The sequence below is a fragment of the Chinchilla lanigera genome, unplaced genomic scaffold, assembly GCF_000276665.1.
Source record: "Chinchilla lanigera isolate Chin_1 unplaced genomic scaffold, ChiLan1.0 scaffold00067, whole genome shotgun sequence".
Classification (NCBI taxonomy): domain Eukaryota; kingdom Metazoa; phylum Chordata; class Mammalia; order Rodentia; family Chinchillidae; genus Chinchilla; species Chinchilla lanigera.
Genome location: NW_004955468.1, coordinates 10,320,948 through 10,338,942, shown reverse-complemented (window position 1 = coordinate 10,338,942; position 17,995 = coordinate 10,320,948). Strand labels below are relative to the sequence as shown.

Below are 17,995 nucleotides of genomic sequence, written 5' to 3'. Positions count from 1 at the left end.
GAAAGAAATTGCTCAAAGGAAGGAACGACTGGGATGAGGAAAAGAAGAAAAAAGAAAGAAGGAAGGCAAAACATAAACATGTATAAGAATAGCTGCGATGATTGCTGTTGTCTGATGGTGTATTGAAATGAGCAGTTAATGCTCACAATGTTTTATGTTCTGATTGACTTTACACGCTTGTGTTTGGTGGTCTGAGCAACGATTTGAAGGTAACAGTATGCAAAGGAATTACAATGGTGAACTCCTACTATGTTATCTAGTGAAACTCTGTATTATCTCTAATGTTTTATTGAAGAATTATTTTCTTATTCTCTTTAACGGTTTGAGTAATCTTTCATTCTTACATCTGATAATCTGACCAATGTAGTTGAGTATAGTGATATGCAATGTAACAACCAGTGTTGATTTGCATTAATTTGTCTTGAGACCCTGTATCACTTTGAATGTTCTTGCTTTGATTTGTTTATGTTCGTGATACTGGTATGCTGCTACTGTTCTGTTTTTTTGTTTGTTTGCTTCTCATGTACTACTCTCTTTAAAATAAAAATTTTTAAGAAAGCATTTTTTAAATTCCCAAGCATGTAGTTTCTAATTTCTGTCATGAGTTGAGCTGTATTCACGTGATGCAAGGTCAAATAATTGTTATTCTCTATCTGAAGGAATTAAATCCCTTTGCAGGCAAAGAAGAAAGCGGTGACTTCAGAGTCCCGTGATGGGGGTGAAGGAAGGAATATTAGCAGTATGCATCGCTAGGGGGAAATGTGGAAATAATGATGAGTTAGATTATAGAGACCAGCAACTTCATAGAGAAAGTGACATTTGAATGAAGTTTTGAAATCTGAATAGTGGGCAAAGAATTAACAATAAATCAATTTCAGGAAAATATAAAGCTCAGGAAGTGTTAAACATCGATTTGGAGAGCAATACTTTGGTATGAATTTTAATTTAAAGAGTTATCATATATTTTCAAGTCTATTAGGAACAATTTAATATGGAATGTTGTGTGACAGTTTTATTTTAGAAAATGATGATGACAAAGAATATGAAATCCTTAAATAGTATTCAGGAAGGCTAGACATTATCTAAGTACTTATCATAGTATCTAGTTTAATCTTCACAGGAACCCTAAAACCTTTCAATCAATAGCATGAATACATTCCAGACCACTGGGCTTTATATTCTTATGGAGATCCAAAACAGACAGGATTATACTATGGAAAGGAAAGCAGAGTGTTACAGAGGAACAGTAGAGCCTTTAGAATGTGATGGCTGATTTAATACATAGTGAGAGAATTTAAGAAAAGAAGAGATAAAGATGATTTCTACCTATGTGGCTTGCCTGCCTATGAAGATGGGGTTAATCGTCACCTGAATCAGTGTAAATGTGGAAGAGCTAGCTTGGGGACAGAAAATGGACAGATGAGAAGACCATTCATAAGTTGGGTAGCTTTGTAATGTGAGGTACTATACAGGGAACTGAACTGACAAACATATTTAACGTACAAATTCATACACTGAAGAGAGAGGTGAGAAAAAAGCAGTTGTGCTCCACAGCATAAGGAAAAACAAGAAAAATAGACAGATGAGATTGCATCAAACTTACAAAATACACAGTAAAGGAACAGTGATCACAGTAAAGAGGCAACCTATTGAATGGGAGTAGGCATTTGGTAATCATGCATCTCTTAAAGGGTCTGCATCCAAAATATATGTCACTGAAATTTATTGTTTGATTTCTTGAAATATGACATGGAATTTTAAAAAGCTGAACAATAGAAGCAGAAATAGAATGATAGTAGAAGGCTGTGGGTAGGGAAAAAGGTTTGAGTGATTTGAGGAAATGATGGTCAAAGTGTACAAAAGATCAGTTAATCTAATATGCACCATAATAACATACTTAATAATAGTGTATTGTATACTTGAAATCTGACAATAGATTCCAGGTATTATCATCACATGAAAAATATATATTTAAGTGTGTGTGTGTATATATATATATATATATAGTTGATTTAACCATTACATAATGCATACTTAGCCTAAAATATCGTGTTATACACAGTAAATGCCTAGGATTTTTACCTGCCAATTGAATATAAAGAAATTACACTGGTCTTCTTTGCTTTCCTCCAAAACACTGAGATCTTTCTTGTCTCTACAGTTACCTATATGGTGTTTTGCTCCAATAGAACATCTCCAAATGATGTCTTTTACCTGTGACTCCTTTCAGGTTATACATTAAATGTCAGTTCCTCTGATGAACCAGTTCCACACCATCCAGTCTAAATTAGTTGTCTGTCATTCTTTCTTCTTCTGGTGCCTGCATGTACTCTTCCCTCGGAAACTGAATTTCAACACCTAGTCAGATGTTTTTCTTTGAATGTACCTGCCTACTGGGGGACCCTTGAACCACACCATAATATTTGTGAGGATGCAATGTCAATATACTTTATTCATAGTAAATTTCCAATAGCTAAAGTACTATCTGGAAGTATTATCTGATACATATTTAAGAAAGAATATGAATTTGTTGAAATGATAAAGTATATCTGTGTGGGACAAGAACACAAAGAAAGCAGAACTTAATCCCGTCAGTGATTACAGCAGGCACGAGAGAAGTATAAAGAGGGAGTCGAAACTTATTAAATCATATATGTTAAGGAAAGGAGAGAAGCTATTTTAAAATGAAACAACCGCACATGGGAATATAGCATCATCTCTATTTGGGGGTGAGAAAGTATCTGGTTAGCTTCAGAGTACAGAACTAGGCAAATAAAGGAAATGGATAAGAAAAACTTTGGAAATACAAATTATAGATAGGTAGGCAGACTCCCCCATGATAAATTAAAGCTAATAAAAGGTATTTAACATCATCTTATATGACTAAGGGAATCACTGGAAAATATTTCCATGGGCTTTCTGGCAATTCTGAGACTCCAGCTTTCTTTCTATTGATATTAATTCAAACTCCTTGCTTGAGATTACTTGAAGTATTCTAACAATTTATACAATAGTAGTAGGTCATTTGAAGAGAATTAATAATTAAAATATTGAGGAATAAATGTGGGGGCTAGGAAAAGATAACATGGAAGGATACACATAAGCATAGGACCGAGATAACAGGTTTCAATTTCAAACGGACAAACCAAACCCAAGTAAAGGCAAAGATATGTCAAGGGGAAGGTTCAGGCACCAGATGCACTTCTAACAGTGACTGCAGAATTAATGGTGTGAAGGTTGCTTGTTGTTTTCAAGAAAGGGAGGTTGGAGAAAAGCCAATTTTCTGTTTCTATTCATTGGAAGGAGACAGTTTAGATAATTTTTTACCCATCTACGTTGCTTCCATCAGTGTGAATCCAATTTTGCTTTCATATTAGTCTTCAAATGACCAATATTTAGTACAGTAAATAATAATTAACATTTTGAGAAACTAAGTGGTCTCATTCCTTATCTTCTCGAACTTGTTAGACTATTACCAACAGGAGAAAGCCAAACTGATTGAACTTCCTTTAATTTCATTCTCATATAGAAAATGTTCTTTACACATAAAGAAAATGTTGTAAAATATCCTCATGTGTTCTTTTTTATAGCAGAGTTGGAAAAATAAATGAGAAAACATGTGAAAACACCTTTTTCCTGGCACATGGCATTACTGAATAGGTAAAAACTGGTTCTTTAACTAATAGGATAAGAAGTCTGTCCCATTGTTCTTCGGAGGGCTGACTTGAATTCTTTATTTCTCAGACTGTAAATCATTGGATTGAACAGTGGGGTGAGGATGGTATAAGATACAGATATTAGAGTGTCTTGGCTTGAAGAATAATTAGTCTTGGGCCTTAAGTAGATGAAAGAGGCACAGCCATAGTGAACAATGACCACGATGAGATGGGACGCACAGGTGGAGAAGGCTTTGTATCTTCCAACAGAGGATGGAATTTTCAGAATGGCAGAGATGATGTGGACATAGGAGATCAGGATAAGTAACAGTGGAATCACTAAGACAAATACACCAAGCATGAATATGACCAATTGACTGAGGTGGGAGTGGTGAGAGGCCAGTTTGAGGACAGGGGAGATGTCACAGAAAAAGTGATGGAGCTTGTTGGAAGAGTGGAAGGGTAAGTGAAATACCAGGGAGGTGGTGACCACAGAGACGGTGAGGCCACAGGCACAGGCAGCAAGCACCAGTCCCACACATAACCCATGTTCCATGAGCACTGTGTAGCGCAGAGGGTTACAGATGGCCACGTAGCGATCATAACCCATGGCTGCCAGCAGGAAGGAATGAGAGCAGCCGAGGAAGAGGAAGGTGAACATCTGGATGGTGCAGCCCAGGAAGGAGATGGTCTTCTTCTCAGCCAACAAGTCAACCAGCATCTTGGGCACAATAACAAATGTGTAGCAAGTTTCAGAGCAGGAGAGGACAGACAGGAAGAAGTACATGGGGGTGTGAAGGACTCTGTCCAGCACAATGGTAGAAATGATGATGGCATTGGTGCCCAGAGTGAAAAGGTAGACAAGCAGGAAGATAACAAACAGCAGTCTCTGGAGGCTGGCCAGAGCGGAGAAGCCCAGGAAGATAAACTCTCTCACCATGGTTTCATTAACCCTCTCCATAGAGAGCACTTCAGTACAGAAAAGTCATGGGCAGAGGTGGAAGCCAGGATCCAGGAGAAAAAGCAGAAATGTATGGGAAACACAACACAAAGTTTTCAGGTGGAAGACATTTCCAGATACTTGGTAGAATTCCTTCATTCTTTCTAAGAATACTAAAAGAAGAATTGACACTAACTATGAAACAATATAACTGAACTCAGTTTGAAGGATTCCTCTAATGTGAAGAACAGTTAATCTTTCTTGCCAACAATTAAGAAGCTAACAATTCTCCCTTTTAGCTTTCATATGCATTATTGTCCTCTTCTTGATAAATATAAGCTCAAAGAAACCAAGTCTACAAAGATAAAAAAAAAAAATAGTGTTAAATTCAGTTATCTAAATCTGATGAGCATTTGGAGCAAAAGAATGAATACTATTCAGGCACAAACATAGTTGCTTCAGTTTCCCCAACCACAAAGTGGGAAAGGAGAAGAACAATTAGGTTAACTATGATTTTGGCCTCCAACACACAAAAAAGAGAAGCTTCATTTCAGAGAAAATGACTAATAAGAAACTAATTAGCAACACTATGGAAGATTTCATAATAGAGAATATTGTGTCTAATGTGACACAGAAGATAATATTAACATTTATGAAAATATTTTTCTGCTCAGTAAGAGAAGGGTAGAGAGAGACTTACCACCTTTGAGGCCTTTTGTACCACTATTAAATTTTTCCATCCTGAGGTACCTCAGAGAAACTTAGAAAAAGGATGCATTGTAGAAATGGTTCAAACCTTGCCAAGGTATGAGGGAGGACAGGGCAAGCGAGTATTTGAACAGTTTTGACTTACCTGAAAAAAAAAAATCAATTTTGTATCCTGTCTATCTTGCTATATCAATAAGACTCTTTATAACATTTTGCTACTAAAAGCAATTTGCAAAACCCTAAAAATCAATTTTTCTAAATTCACTATTAGGCCTAAGATTAGGACATTTTTGCACAGGCATCTCCAAAATTGATATTTCTGAGTTATACGTTTCTCTCTTCTCAGATATTCCACTTGATTTTCTATAAATTAGATTGAATTAGCAGTAATATTAGAGGGCACCTATGTGTCCTCAAAAGATGGACAATTTACAAAGATTTCATATTCTCAAATTTTGAGAAATTCTAATATTTGTCTTCCCCCAAAATCAATTAGCCAAAATAAATAATTTAGACAGCCCCAATAATAAAAAAGTGGAATTTTTATCTTCTTATTTACAGAAGAAAAACTTCAATTTCTCAAAATTGCCTAACTAAAATGCAGTTTAATTAACAGATTTTAATTATAGCTAAAGCATACATCCATGAGTAGACAGCAGAGGGAAGTAAAGTAAGTGAGAAAAAAAAGAGGTGAAGTTTATGGTTCATTTAATCCATGACCCAATGATTGAATAGAAAAAAAGAAGAAAGAGAAGAGAAGAAATCTAGCTAGAAGCAACAGTGGCCCAGTATTATCATCTAGAAGAATTCAGAGAACCACAAAGACCATTCCTACTCACTGTGAATATCTGAGACAAAAAGTAACACATGATTCTCTTTTTTATCCTTGCCACTTACCAGAAATGCCAACACTAATTTCCATAAGGAACAAGGAAGAAGTATTCTCAAGCACTACCTACCCCTTGCTTCTGGGTCTCCCAAATCCCCAAACAAAATCAGTTTACACTGCTCAGTAAGGGCCCCCATTGCTCTCATCAGGCCAATTCTGTGAGAAGCAGCTATTCAGTATTGTGGTTCCCTGGCAAAGTAGAATCTCAGTCACCAATCAGAACCTGAGGAAATGGCAAAAGCAAGGGATTCTGCCTAAAGACAGAAAGGTTCATGTACATCAGTCTTCTGTATTCTTTAAGACTCTTGGCTTCTCTGTTTAATTCATCAGTTTTAGAGATTTTGGTGGCCAATGTTGTTTGCGATTATCTACAGCATGTGTTGTGATCACCGGACTCCTGAGGCTAAGGTTCACTGCCCTGGAGATATTGTCTTGAGTCTAATTAGCAAGTAAGTTTATTTTGGAGAATTAATGTCTATCATTAGCTTCTCAAAGGTGGCCTTAGCTGAGGTGACTAGGGAGAAAGAGCCTTGAGTATGATTAGTCTACACATGCATAGGAAGCCCAATCTATCTGTCATGGATTCCAGACCAGAGCCCACCACAGTTAGGAATGCAGCGCAGCAAACCAAGTGCTCAATTTTTATTGACTTTTAAGTTAGGAGACTGATGTCCTTGTATAGTCGCTCTCAACCTCAATATTTGTAAGAATAAAAAATGAACTTGATCATAAATTTGTCTTCCAGGTTCACTGCTCTCAGAGATCCTAATTATAATTGGGATATAAAGCAAAACCTAAATTTTTAACAAATCTTTCAAATCTGGTTGCACTCTATCATTAAGTTGCTTATTATCGTATTATTACAATAACTAAGTACTACGTAGTAACTAATTTCATCCTAACATATAATCAATATAATTACAAAAAAATCCCTTCTTAGATTGTGAAATCAGCCTGAGGTTGTGTAAGGATAACACAATTTTGAAAGAGGACAACTGTACACAACCTCATCTTTCCTAGGAGTAAGTTGCCTTAGTAATAAAAAAAAGCCTGCTACTGGCACAGAAAGAGATACATGGGGTAAAGAAGTGAAAAGGCGATCTTAGAATTTGTTTTATATACAGAGTATTTGGGATCTTGATCTTTCACATCACTGATCTCACAAGTAAGTGACAAAAACTATGATTACATAGTAAATGATGCTGGAAGACTTGGATCCCTACCTGTGCCCTGTCATGCAGAAAAGATACAGGCTGGTGGAACAATGAAATGGTTTACTTGCAGTTTCAATATAAAATCAGTTCTGCAACAATGTCTGAAAGAACCCTACAAAATAATCTAAAGTATATATGCTAAGCCATTGACAAGTAGATGTTTTTCTGAAGAATATAGACATCTACAAATCAATATGGAAGAGCTAAAATTATTCCTTCTATTATGACCCCTGATAACACATAAGTTTGAGCCTTGTTGTTAAGAACTATTACCCAAAAATCATTGCTTTTACAACAAAATACAAGAATGGAATTGAGACTGCCCTGTGACTACTGCAGCCTTCTCTAGTCTACTGTACCAGTAATCTATAGGCAGAAATATACTAGCCAGGATGACTGCTTATATTTTTTAAGAAAACATAGAACAGAAAAGAGGATGTATCATAGGTGTTCCAGGGCATCTCTTATTCATATAAAAGGCAAAATTTAATAAAAGATTGACACAGTCTAATATCGGCAAAGTAATTGAAGGCTCAGGATCATTGGGATTGTTGGTTTCCATGCTTAGTGTAAAGGAATATTGATTGGTGCAAGAAAAAAAATGTATAAACATCAACAACAGTTATGAAATTACTGAAACAAGACCTGGAGAGATGATTTTACTTTCCTCCTTTCTTTACAATGTTTACTTTTTATGTATTAATCATATCATGATTTTTCTAAGCATACTGTTTTATATAAAGTGTGTCAGTGACAATCTTTATTATTCCATCTTTAAAGAAAAGATTACCAATGAATAATTAACCTGTGTCTACCCTTTTGAAAATTAATCTGCCTCCATGAGGCTTTCTCGCATTATATTTATTATTAGCGTTTGGTATTAAACATGTACTGAAATTTGCATATGGATCCTGGGTATCCAAAAGGAAACCTTCTGGTTCTTCCTTTTCTGATGTTCAGTATCACATGTGCACATCTAAATTCTTAACTATACTACACTGGAGCAATAAAAAGTCCTCCTAAATCTGAGTATTTGACCATATTCTCTTGCTAGAAGAATTTCACAAATTTCACAAATGGGGGCATTTATATGACATTTAGGTTATGAAAAAAGAAAGCCAAGAGTTTTGCTTTGTTTTGTTTTATCCTGAATTGTCTTGTCTTTTTTCTTGTTGTTTAGTAGCACTATAAGTCAGCACTTACAGATGACAGAGGTGTAGCTTTTGCCTTTGATGTGAAGATTTCTTGAGGATCTCCCACCCATGCTGCAGCACCTAATACCATCTGTGGGGTTTTCTGTGATGCTTAGAATTCTGAAATTATATTTCTTCATCTGAGAAGTGTATATTCATCTCAGACACCCATTTTTGAATTGGGTTTTAAATTTGGGGAGTTTACTTTTTTTCAATTCTTTATATGTTCTAGAAGGACAACTAACTATAATTTTTTCCACTCTGTAGTTTGCCTTTTCACTTTATTGGTGATTTCTTTTGTTGTCCAAAAGCTTTTTAATAGAATGAGGTCCCAGTTATTGATTGTTTGTTTTATTTCCTGTATGATTGGGATTTTGTTCATGAAATCTACAATAGATTTTGTGAAATGAGAAGAAATAATTCAAAGAGGGTAACTAGGGTTGAGAAAGAGAGAAAGGAAGAAATGGAAAAGGAAAAAAGATTTTAAAAGGATAAAATGGAGGGGCTGGGGATTTAGCTCAGCGGCAAAAGCGCCTGCCTGGCAAGTGCAAGGTCATGAGTTCGGTTCCCGGTACCGGAGAAAAACCGAAAAAAAAAAAAAAAGGATAAAATGGAAACAAAACTTTGTAAATAGGAGAGGAAGAAGAGTTGGAGGGAAGAGAGGGGATTAGAAAAACAGAATTGAAATATATCATGTACAGATAAAAATTCCCTATGATGAATATTATATATATGTGTGTGTGTGTGTATATATATATATATATATGTATATATTTAAAATGTACCAATAAGCTCAATTTAGAAAAGGCCCATTTTGCTGTGCCATTTATACTATTACTATAAGTACCTAGAGAAATTTCTGTCCCAGAAAGTAACACGCTTCAAATCTACCTCAATCTTTGCAACAGAATCAAGAAGTTTCTTTCTTGTTGCCTGTGTAATAATGTTATAAATGTCATTTCATTAGATATTCAAAAGTTTGAGTATTATAATCCACAAAAGGAAATTGTTCTTTGAACAATCACTAATTACGTCCTTCTTAGTATCCACAAAATGAATATACTGAGTCAAAATCTGCACACATTTCAAATTTTAGTAGGCATTGTATTAGAATCACATCAAAAACTATACAAAATCTATACATTTTGCTAACTTTATATGAACATACCAAATTTTTCCATAACATGTATAATGCTACTATTATTCTTTTGAGTTCTAGGCAAGATGAAGGGTAAAATTAACTCTTCTTTATTAATAGAAATAAAATATTTGATGTACCTTCTTTATTAATAGAAATAAAATATTTGATGTACCTGTATTAGACATTCAAATCCATTTTCTATTCATATCACTTTCCTATTTTTTCCAAAATTTTTCTTTATAGATTTACAAGACTACTTGGTGGAAGAATTATATTTGGCCTTATATTTTAAAACTATTCTATTTTCTATTTTAGAATACTCTTTATATTTAAAATTAACAGTAAGAATGTTTACACTTTGGACCATACTTAAATGTACACAGTTTGGTGAGTTTGACAAATAGATACAACTATGCAACAACCACCCCAATCAAGTTACAGAGCGTATCTCTAATCCTTACAAGCTCTTCCCGACCTCTTTATGGTAAATCATACCTAGCCCTGGCACCAGAAAAGCACTAATCTCTTTTATGTAGATATATCTTGGAATTTTCAAAACTTTCATATAAATGGAATTATAAAATATGCTCACTTATCTGTCTTATTTCTTTTCTTAGCAGAATATTTTTGAGATTCATTTTTAGTAGTTTATCAGTTCACTCTTTTCATTGCTTACTTGCACTCCATTTTATTAATAGATCACATTTCCCTCGTTTGTTGACCTGTTGGAGGATATTTGGGATATTTACAGTTGAAAGCTAATAAAAAATAAAACATTATAAATATTAGTTTACAAGTCAATTTGTAGATAGATATGTTCGCTTATCTTTGGTAATACATAGATTTGAATGATTATATGCTTAGATTTATTTGTTTATGAACTTTAAATTATTTATTAAAGAAGTATCATAATTCATCCTCAACAATAATGTTATGGATATTCTTTGTGGTTTAAAATCCTAGCCAACTCTTGGCTTTATCAGTCGTTTATTACATGTATCACATTTTATTGTAACTTCACTAGGTATTTCTTTAAAAATAAATTATGTTAAGCATTCTTTTCATGGTCGAATTGGCCCTTGCATATCTTACTTGTGAAATGTGCTTTGAAATCTTTGGTCATATTTTAATTTATTTGTTTTTTTTTTCCTTATAAGAGATGATTTTATGTTCTACACAAAATCCTTTATCAGATATATACTTTTGCAAATATGTTCTCTTAGTACGTGTATTACTTTTTCATTCTATCAATCCACTCTTTTTATAGCAGTTTGATTTAGTTTTAGTTTGCAAACTACAGAATGTATATTTATGGTTCATTTTACAGCGGTTTTTCTATTTGTGGTACATGATTTATGGTTTCTGTCTAATAAATCCTTGCCATTGCAAGTTGCAATGATTTTTACTTTGCTTTCTTTTAAATTTGTATAAATTGAGAATTCTGAGTCAGTTGTGTAAATGAGATTAGTTATATATATGGGTCAAGATTTATATTTTTTCACATGTATTATCAGCAGTATATGCTGAAAAAGTGAAACCTCTCTACTTTTTTCAATGAAATATCTTGGTGACTGTCTTTAGGATCAATTGAATATACATGCATGGGTCAATTTTTTATTGTATAATCAGTTTCATTGATCATGTCTGTCTTTATGCTAATATCACATAGTCAGTATAATCTCATAGTATGTCTTTGAATCTATTTACCTATTTATAAATCATTCTAATCTATTTCAAATATATTCATCTACTTCTAGATTGTTTTGGTTATTCTATTTGCATTGGATTTCCATATAAATTATACAGTCAATTTGTGAATTTTTAAAGAAAAGCATATCATAATTTTTAAGTATTTTTATAACTCAAATTGGGAATTATTGCCATGATGATAATTTTAAGTCTTAAGAGTCAATACACATGGTCTTTCTTCTCTTTTTCTTTCTTTCTTTCTGTCTTTCTTTCTTTCTTTCTTTCCTTCTTTCTTCCTTTCTTTCTTCTTTCTTTCTTCTTTCTCTCTTCTTTTTTTATTTCTCCTCTGTGGTCTCCCTTGGCTTCCTTACTTTTTTTCATTTTTAGTTTACTTAACTATTTCATAGTTTTAAGGACTTTTATATAACTTCTGTAATTTCAATTTGGACTTTTTTGTTGCTATTATATAGGAGTATGTCAAAATTTTAACATCAATTTAGAATTTATAATCTTATAATCTTTTTATATCTTACTATCTTTCTAAATTATCACACTTGCTTTACTAGCCTTTTGTTTTGTTTTCTTTTGTTTTTTGGTTACTAGAGATTTTCTGTGTAATCAAATTTTCATTGGATAAACACAGTTTTATTTCTTCAAAGTAACTGCTTTCTGTATGTTTCCTTACCGCCTTGCACTATGACTTCCAGTACAATATTGAACTAAAAAAGTGAAAATAGATAAATAACCCCTGTGTAGAGATTATTTAATTTATACATTTAATGGCGCAGAAAGTGGTTTACCTTTGCAAGGTGCACAGGTGCACAGCCTATGTGCACCTGGTGAAAAGCCAAGTGTGTCAAGCTTATTTTTATTGTTTAAGACACATAATTCTTAGTAATTTTTCTACTTTTTATCAGTTTTGAAGAAGTATAGAGATCTTCACTTACAACTTTAGAATTGCTTACTTCCTTTTACTATCATGTTTTTTATTTCAATCGTTTTTATAAAATACATATGCAATTTTAAACCCTTATTTTTGAGGAAAAACTTTATCAATTATCAAATTCTACAATTTTCTTTTCCAAAGATAATATCTCTTTTCTTTTGAGAACTCTGTGTTAATTGTTAGCTGTTTTCCTTTGTCTGTAATATGTATTTAATACTGTGGCAACTTTTAAGTTGTTCTTTTCACCCTTGCCTCAGTAATGAGATTATGATAGGCCAACGTGTTGTTTTTCTGTGTGATTTTTACTGTTGTTGTTGGTTTTTTTTTTTTGTCTTTTTGAGACAGAGTCTCACTCTGCAGTTCAGGCTGGCCTTGCACTTACTTTGCAGCCCAGGCTGTTCTCAAACTCACAAAGATCCTCCTGTCTCAGTCTCCTGAGTGCTGGGATTACAGGCTTGCGTCACGATGCCCAGTAAAGGTATGATTTTTGTTGTATATATTCTGTTTTGGACAGATTAAAACTTCTTAGACTTATGGGTTTACATTGTTCTTCAAAATGGGAATTTTTGAGCACTTATTTCTTCCAGTACTTTCAGTTTCCTCTCCTCACACTGAACGTAAATGTGTAGTGTCTTCTTATTTTTCCAGCAGCTATACTTTCTTTGTGTATTAACTGAGTCCATTTTTGTGTTTTACACTTTTGTCCTTTTTAGTCCTTGTTCATTTTGAATATTTTCTATTACTCTTTCTTCAAACTCACGGCCATTTTTCTTTAGTATTTAATCTACATTTATCTACATATTTAATTTTTAATTTTATATCTTTTCTAGACTGTCAATTTGCTTCCTTTTTATACATTTTTGTATGTAATTGCAACATGTATTATTTTATTGGAAGGCAGTTATCTCTGTAGGCAAACTACCTTTTTAAATTTGGTGCATTTTCTCTACACTAAATTGCACATGTTTAATATATACGACCTTATGGGTTTTGAAATATGTGGTACAAGTAAAACAGCTATTACAAAATAAAAAACATAAACATTTTTTTTACTCCATAAATATTTCCAATCTATTTTGCCCTGCGCCATGGTTCCCAGGCAATCGCTTCTTTGCTTCCCGTTACTACAGTTTGCTTTGAAATCTTCCAGGATTATGTGTAAATAGAATCACACGGTGTTTACTAATTTTTATATAACTTCTTTTACTCAGCATATAATTTTGCTTTATACTCATATTTTTGATGCGTCCGTATTTGGGCTTGATTATCGCTCAACACAGTGCACTTTATGCAGGTAATGCATGTTTTCCTTTCCTCTCACTGTCTAGGAAATCTGAGTTGCTAAATGTAAAACATGCATGAACATCCATGTATAAGGATTTGTATGGACATTTGTATGCTTCACTTATGTTGTGTAGCATAATTGTAATTTTATTTTTCCAACTAGTAGTATAAGATTCCACTTCCCCACATAGTCTTAACAGTGTTTGGAATTTTAGAAATTCTAAGGAGCATATAGTTTTATACTAAAATGTTTCTTATTTGGTTATTAATGGCATTAGTTTCTCTATGTCTTTTTCCTGCTTATTGACTATTTGTGTGTATTTTACGTGTCTGTGTATCTCTGTATGTGTTTGAGAGAGGAAAAGGTCTGTGCCAGTATATTGTCTTTTTTATTGGGTTATTAGTCTTATTAGCTAATCTGCATGAATAGCAAAAATGTATATGAAAGAAATTTTATCTGAGACAAGAGAGTATATGAGACAAGAGAGACTAATTTTATAATATATTATAAATTGATATTTTGTTATTAAATGCACAAAACATAAAATTTTATATACAACATAACTAATAAAAATTGATTATAGTATGCATAAGAAAGAAAGAGGTAAGTGAAGTTTAATTCCTGGTCTTATACTAATATGGATTTCTATGGACCTTCCAAAAAGAAGATGAGCCTTAGACTAAAAACCATATATATGAGGTTTTCTGTATATATGTTGTAAAATGTTGTGAATATTTTCCCTAAATCTGCGGCTTGTCCTTCATTTTCTCAATACTGATCTTTTAATAGCAAAAGATTTTATTATTATACTTGGATAATATCTAATTCATCTGCATTTTTTCTCTTTCTTTTTCTATTTCCTATATTCTCCTAAGAAATATTTACAAACCACAAAATCACAAATATTTTGCTATAGAAGTTTCTTTCATTATTTAGAAGGTTATATTTAGGTATAGTGTTGCAGAAACATTAGTGTTTATCTTTCTACACAAGACATCTAGTAATTCTCCCATCATCTTTTGAAGATCTTTCTCGTTATTTTGTCTAACACTTTTGTTGAAAGTCAGGGAGCTACATGTGTGCAGATTGGGTCTTGCTTTTAAAAATTTTAAGGTTGAAATAAATAAGATACACAAACTTAAATATCATATAGTTTCTCTGGTATGAGAATACCTACATGTAAGTAAAAAGAAAACTAAAAATGGATACTAGGAAATAGGAAGAACTTTTTCAAATGGGAAGAAGAAGAAATGGGGAGAAGAGTTAGTATCTGGTATGAGAATCCCAACATGTAAGTAAAAAGCAAACTAAAAATGGATAATAAGAAATAGAAAGATCTTTTCCAAATGGGAAGAAGAAGAAATGGTGGGAGGGAAAGGGGGTGGAGAAAAAGAATTGAAGAAAACAATGGAAATAGAGCTTTTGCGAATGGAAAGAACACCAAGAGTTGGGAAAAGCAAGGAGGTATGAGAGGTGTAAGGGATGAAGAAAGAATTAAAATATGCCATGTACATGTACAATCTACCCAAAAAAATGATAATTTTGCAAACATGTACTAATAAAAATAAATTTTAAAATAGGTGGCCTTTACTGGGTCTTACTTTGTCTTTATTACTAAGGCATGAATTTTTGAGGTCTTCACTAACTGTTCAAAGTGTTAGTTAGAACTCAAACACTTCCCTATCCCACCAGAGCTCTTAGAATTGTGTGACCAAGAGACTCATAGTAGTTCTTCCTCCAGTGCTTTTGCTTAAATATCTTATTCAATTCATTGTGTAAAGAACTTGTATGGATGCCTCTGGTACTCTCAAGTCAATCTCCCTCTCTGGCATTTTGTTCTGCAAATTATAACTTGAGACACTTCACATTTTCACTCTTCTCAGCTCAGAAGGACCACTGTGCTCTCCTGGAGTTTCTTTACTAAAATAAGAATAATATATTCTAACCTAATTTAGATTAAGTGAGCTAATAGGTGTATTATGGTGAACACTTAGTTGATGTTCAAAAAGCCGTTATTAGTATTAGAGATGCAATACGAAAAAAAAAATTGGGAGGAAGGAAATTGTGCTGCTGTGATCATTCAGCCCTCTGTACTCTGAAATAACTCACCAATTTCAATAACTCTTGCTCCTAAATACATGTCTAATATTCATAAATTAAATTATACTGAATTTATTAGACTCTGATATGCCATGATAATTTATTATATAACGTGTATATTATACATATACCAGTTAATAATTTTATATTTCTCAGAATTAAAAATAATGAAATAAGAAATCTATATTTACTCCTACTTCTATGAAAGCAGAAACCTTATATCCTTCAAGAGGATAATTTTTGCTGTATGGACAGGCATAAGGAAGGCAGAGACCCACCAATCTTTGTACTGAGTAGGAGAACAGTCCCGTTTCTCAGTAATTCTGTCATTCTGCATTGTCTTTGCACTCCTTGAATTTTTTAACTCTGTTTATTTCTCCAAATCCACCTCTAAACACCAAGGACTTTTCTTCTGGAAGAAAACAATAGTTCTAAACTTGCTGAAAGACAAATATATCACATGATCTGATTGCAAAATATGCCAGGCCTCACCTCTAGCATTTCTTATTCAGAGAACCCGAGGTAGAACCCCAAAATCTCTCTCTCTCTGTACGTTTATATATATATATATATGTATATATATACCTTGAGAAGCTGAGATATATGTGGTTAATAAACCACCACTGACATGCACTATTCAATTCTCATTTCTTTGTTACCTTTCCTGCCAAAACACACACAACAGTGCCTGGAGTGTGGTAGGTATTCAGTGCATTTGGATTACATTAATGAATTAATAGATATAGGTATGAATGTTTGCACTGATGGATATGCAAGGTGTGACTGCAATTTATGGTAAATGCTAACTTTTTAAAAAAAGTTACAGGGAAAGATATTCTGTCATTAATCTCCCTCAAAATACCCCCCCTCCAGCTTTCAACACACTTATCATATGTTCTTTGCCACTTTTTGAAAAAGTGTGGAAGTTTTCTTTCATGAATATATTCAGTTGCACTGTCAGGAATGGACTCAAAATATTTATCTTTTATGGTCATTTTGACTTTTGAGAGGAGCCAGGGAAATAAAAAAAAAAGAGGAGCTATAAGTTACATAGTTCCAGATCCAGTGAATAAGATATATGAGGACACACTGCATCATTTTTTATTATCCTATCTTTGCATCAGTAGCAGCATTCACTGAATTTTGATCACACACAGGTAAAAGATATTCATTAACTAGGACAAGAGGTAAAGACATCATACTACAGTGATACCTATGTTTAAAGCACCACAATTCATAATAACTAAATGGATGCCACTAGAAACCATACTCATAAGTAAAATAAAGCATACCCACAAGAGTAAATGTTGTATTGTTTCCCTACTATAAGAATCTGAAAGAGTAAATGAAACCCAAAATATACAGTAGATATTATGAAAGGGAAAGAAATTGCTCAAAGAAAGGAACAACTGGGATGAGGGTAAGGAGAAAAATAAAGAAGGAAGGGAATATAATTATCTATTGTGGTTTATTGAATGGAACTGTTAATGCCTTATTTTTTTCTTTTTCACTAATTTTGCATGCTTATATCTGGTAATCTGAGCAACTAATTTGAAGACAATAATATGCAATATAACCACCATTGGTGAATTCCTACCATCTTGTCTAGTGAGACTGTATCATTTCTAAAGTTTCTTTTATTTTTTTAATTCTCCTTAATGGTTTGATCAATCTTGCACTCTTACATCTGGTAATCTGAGTAACTTTAAATAACCTATGTAATATAACAATCACTGTTTATTGTTATAATTTTGTTCCGAAGCCCTGTATCATTTTTATCGTTTTTGCTGTTGTGCTTTTGTCTACATTGTTGGTATTTTTCTATTGTTCTTTTTTATTATTCTCTTTAAAATATAATAACTAGATCTTGGAAGAGTCCTATTTATCCATCAACAAATGAATGGGTAAATAAAACATGGCATTTATACAAAATGATGTACAATTTTGCCTCAAAGAAATATATATTTGAGTCATTTGTAGAAAAATAGATGCATTGTGAGACCTTAATATTAAGTGACATAAATCAGACACGTGAATTCAAATATTGCACAGCTTCTTTTATATGAGAAATCCAAAATATAATACAGAGCAAAGTAAAAGATAGATAATACAAAAAAACAGATAGATCTTTTGTAAAAGGTAAGGAAATCAAGAGATAGAGGGATAGGGAGGGAGGGGACTGAACAGGAGTGGAAAAAAGATTTAAGATGGGTTATGCACATATAGCAACTCCA

At 33.1% G+C, this 17,995-nt stretch overlaps 1 protein-coding gene across 1 annotated transcript; it reads right to left on the bottom strand.

The window, feature by feature from the left end:
- Positions 1–3,675: 3,675 nt before the first annotated feature.
- Positions 3,676–4,617, bottom strand: LOC102026309 (olfactory receptor 10K1). The gene has a single exon (XM_005400152.1). The coding sequence runs from the start codon at positions 4,615–4,617 to the stop codon at positions 3,676–3,678; it is 942 nt and encodes a 313-aa protein (XP_005400209.1).
- Between the last annotated feature and the right edge of the window lie 13,378 nt (positions 4,618–17,995).

Bases quoted from the DNA above. Each gene is read 5' to 3' on its own strand.
- LOC102026309 (XM_005400152.1), bottom strand. From the start codon at position 4,617: ATGGAGAGGGTTAATGAAACCATGGTGAGAGAGTTTATCTTCCTGGGC.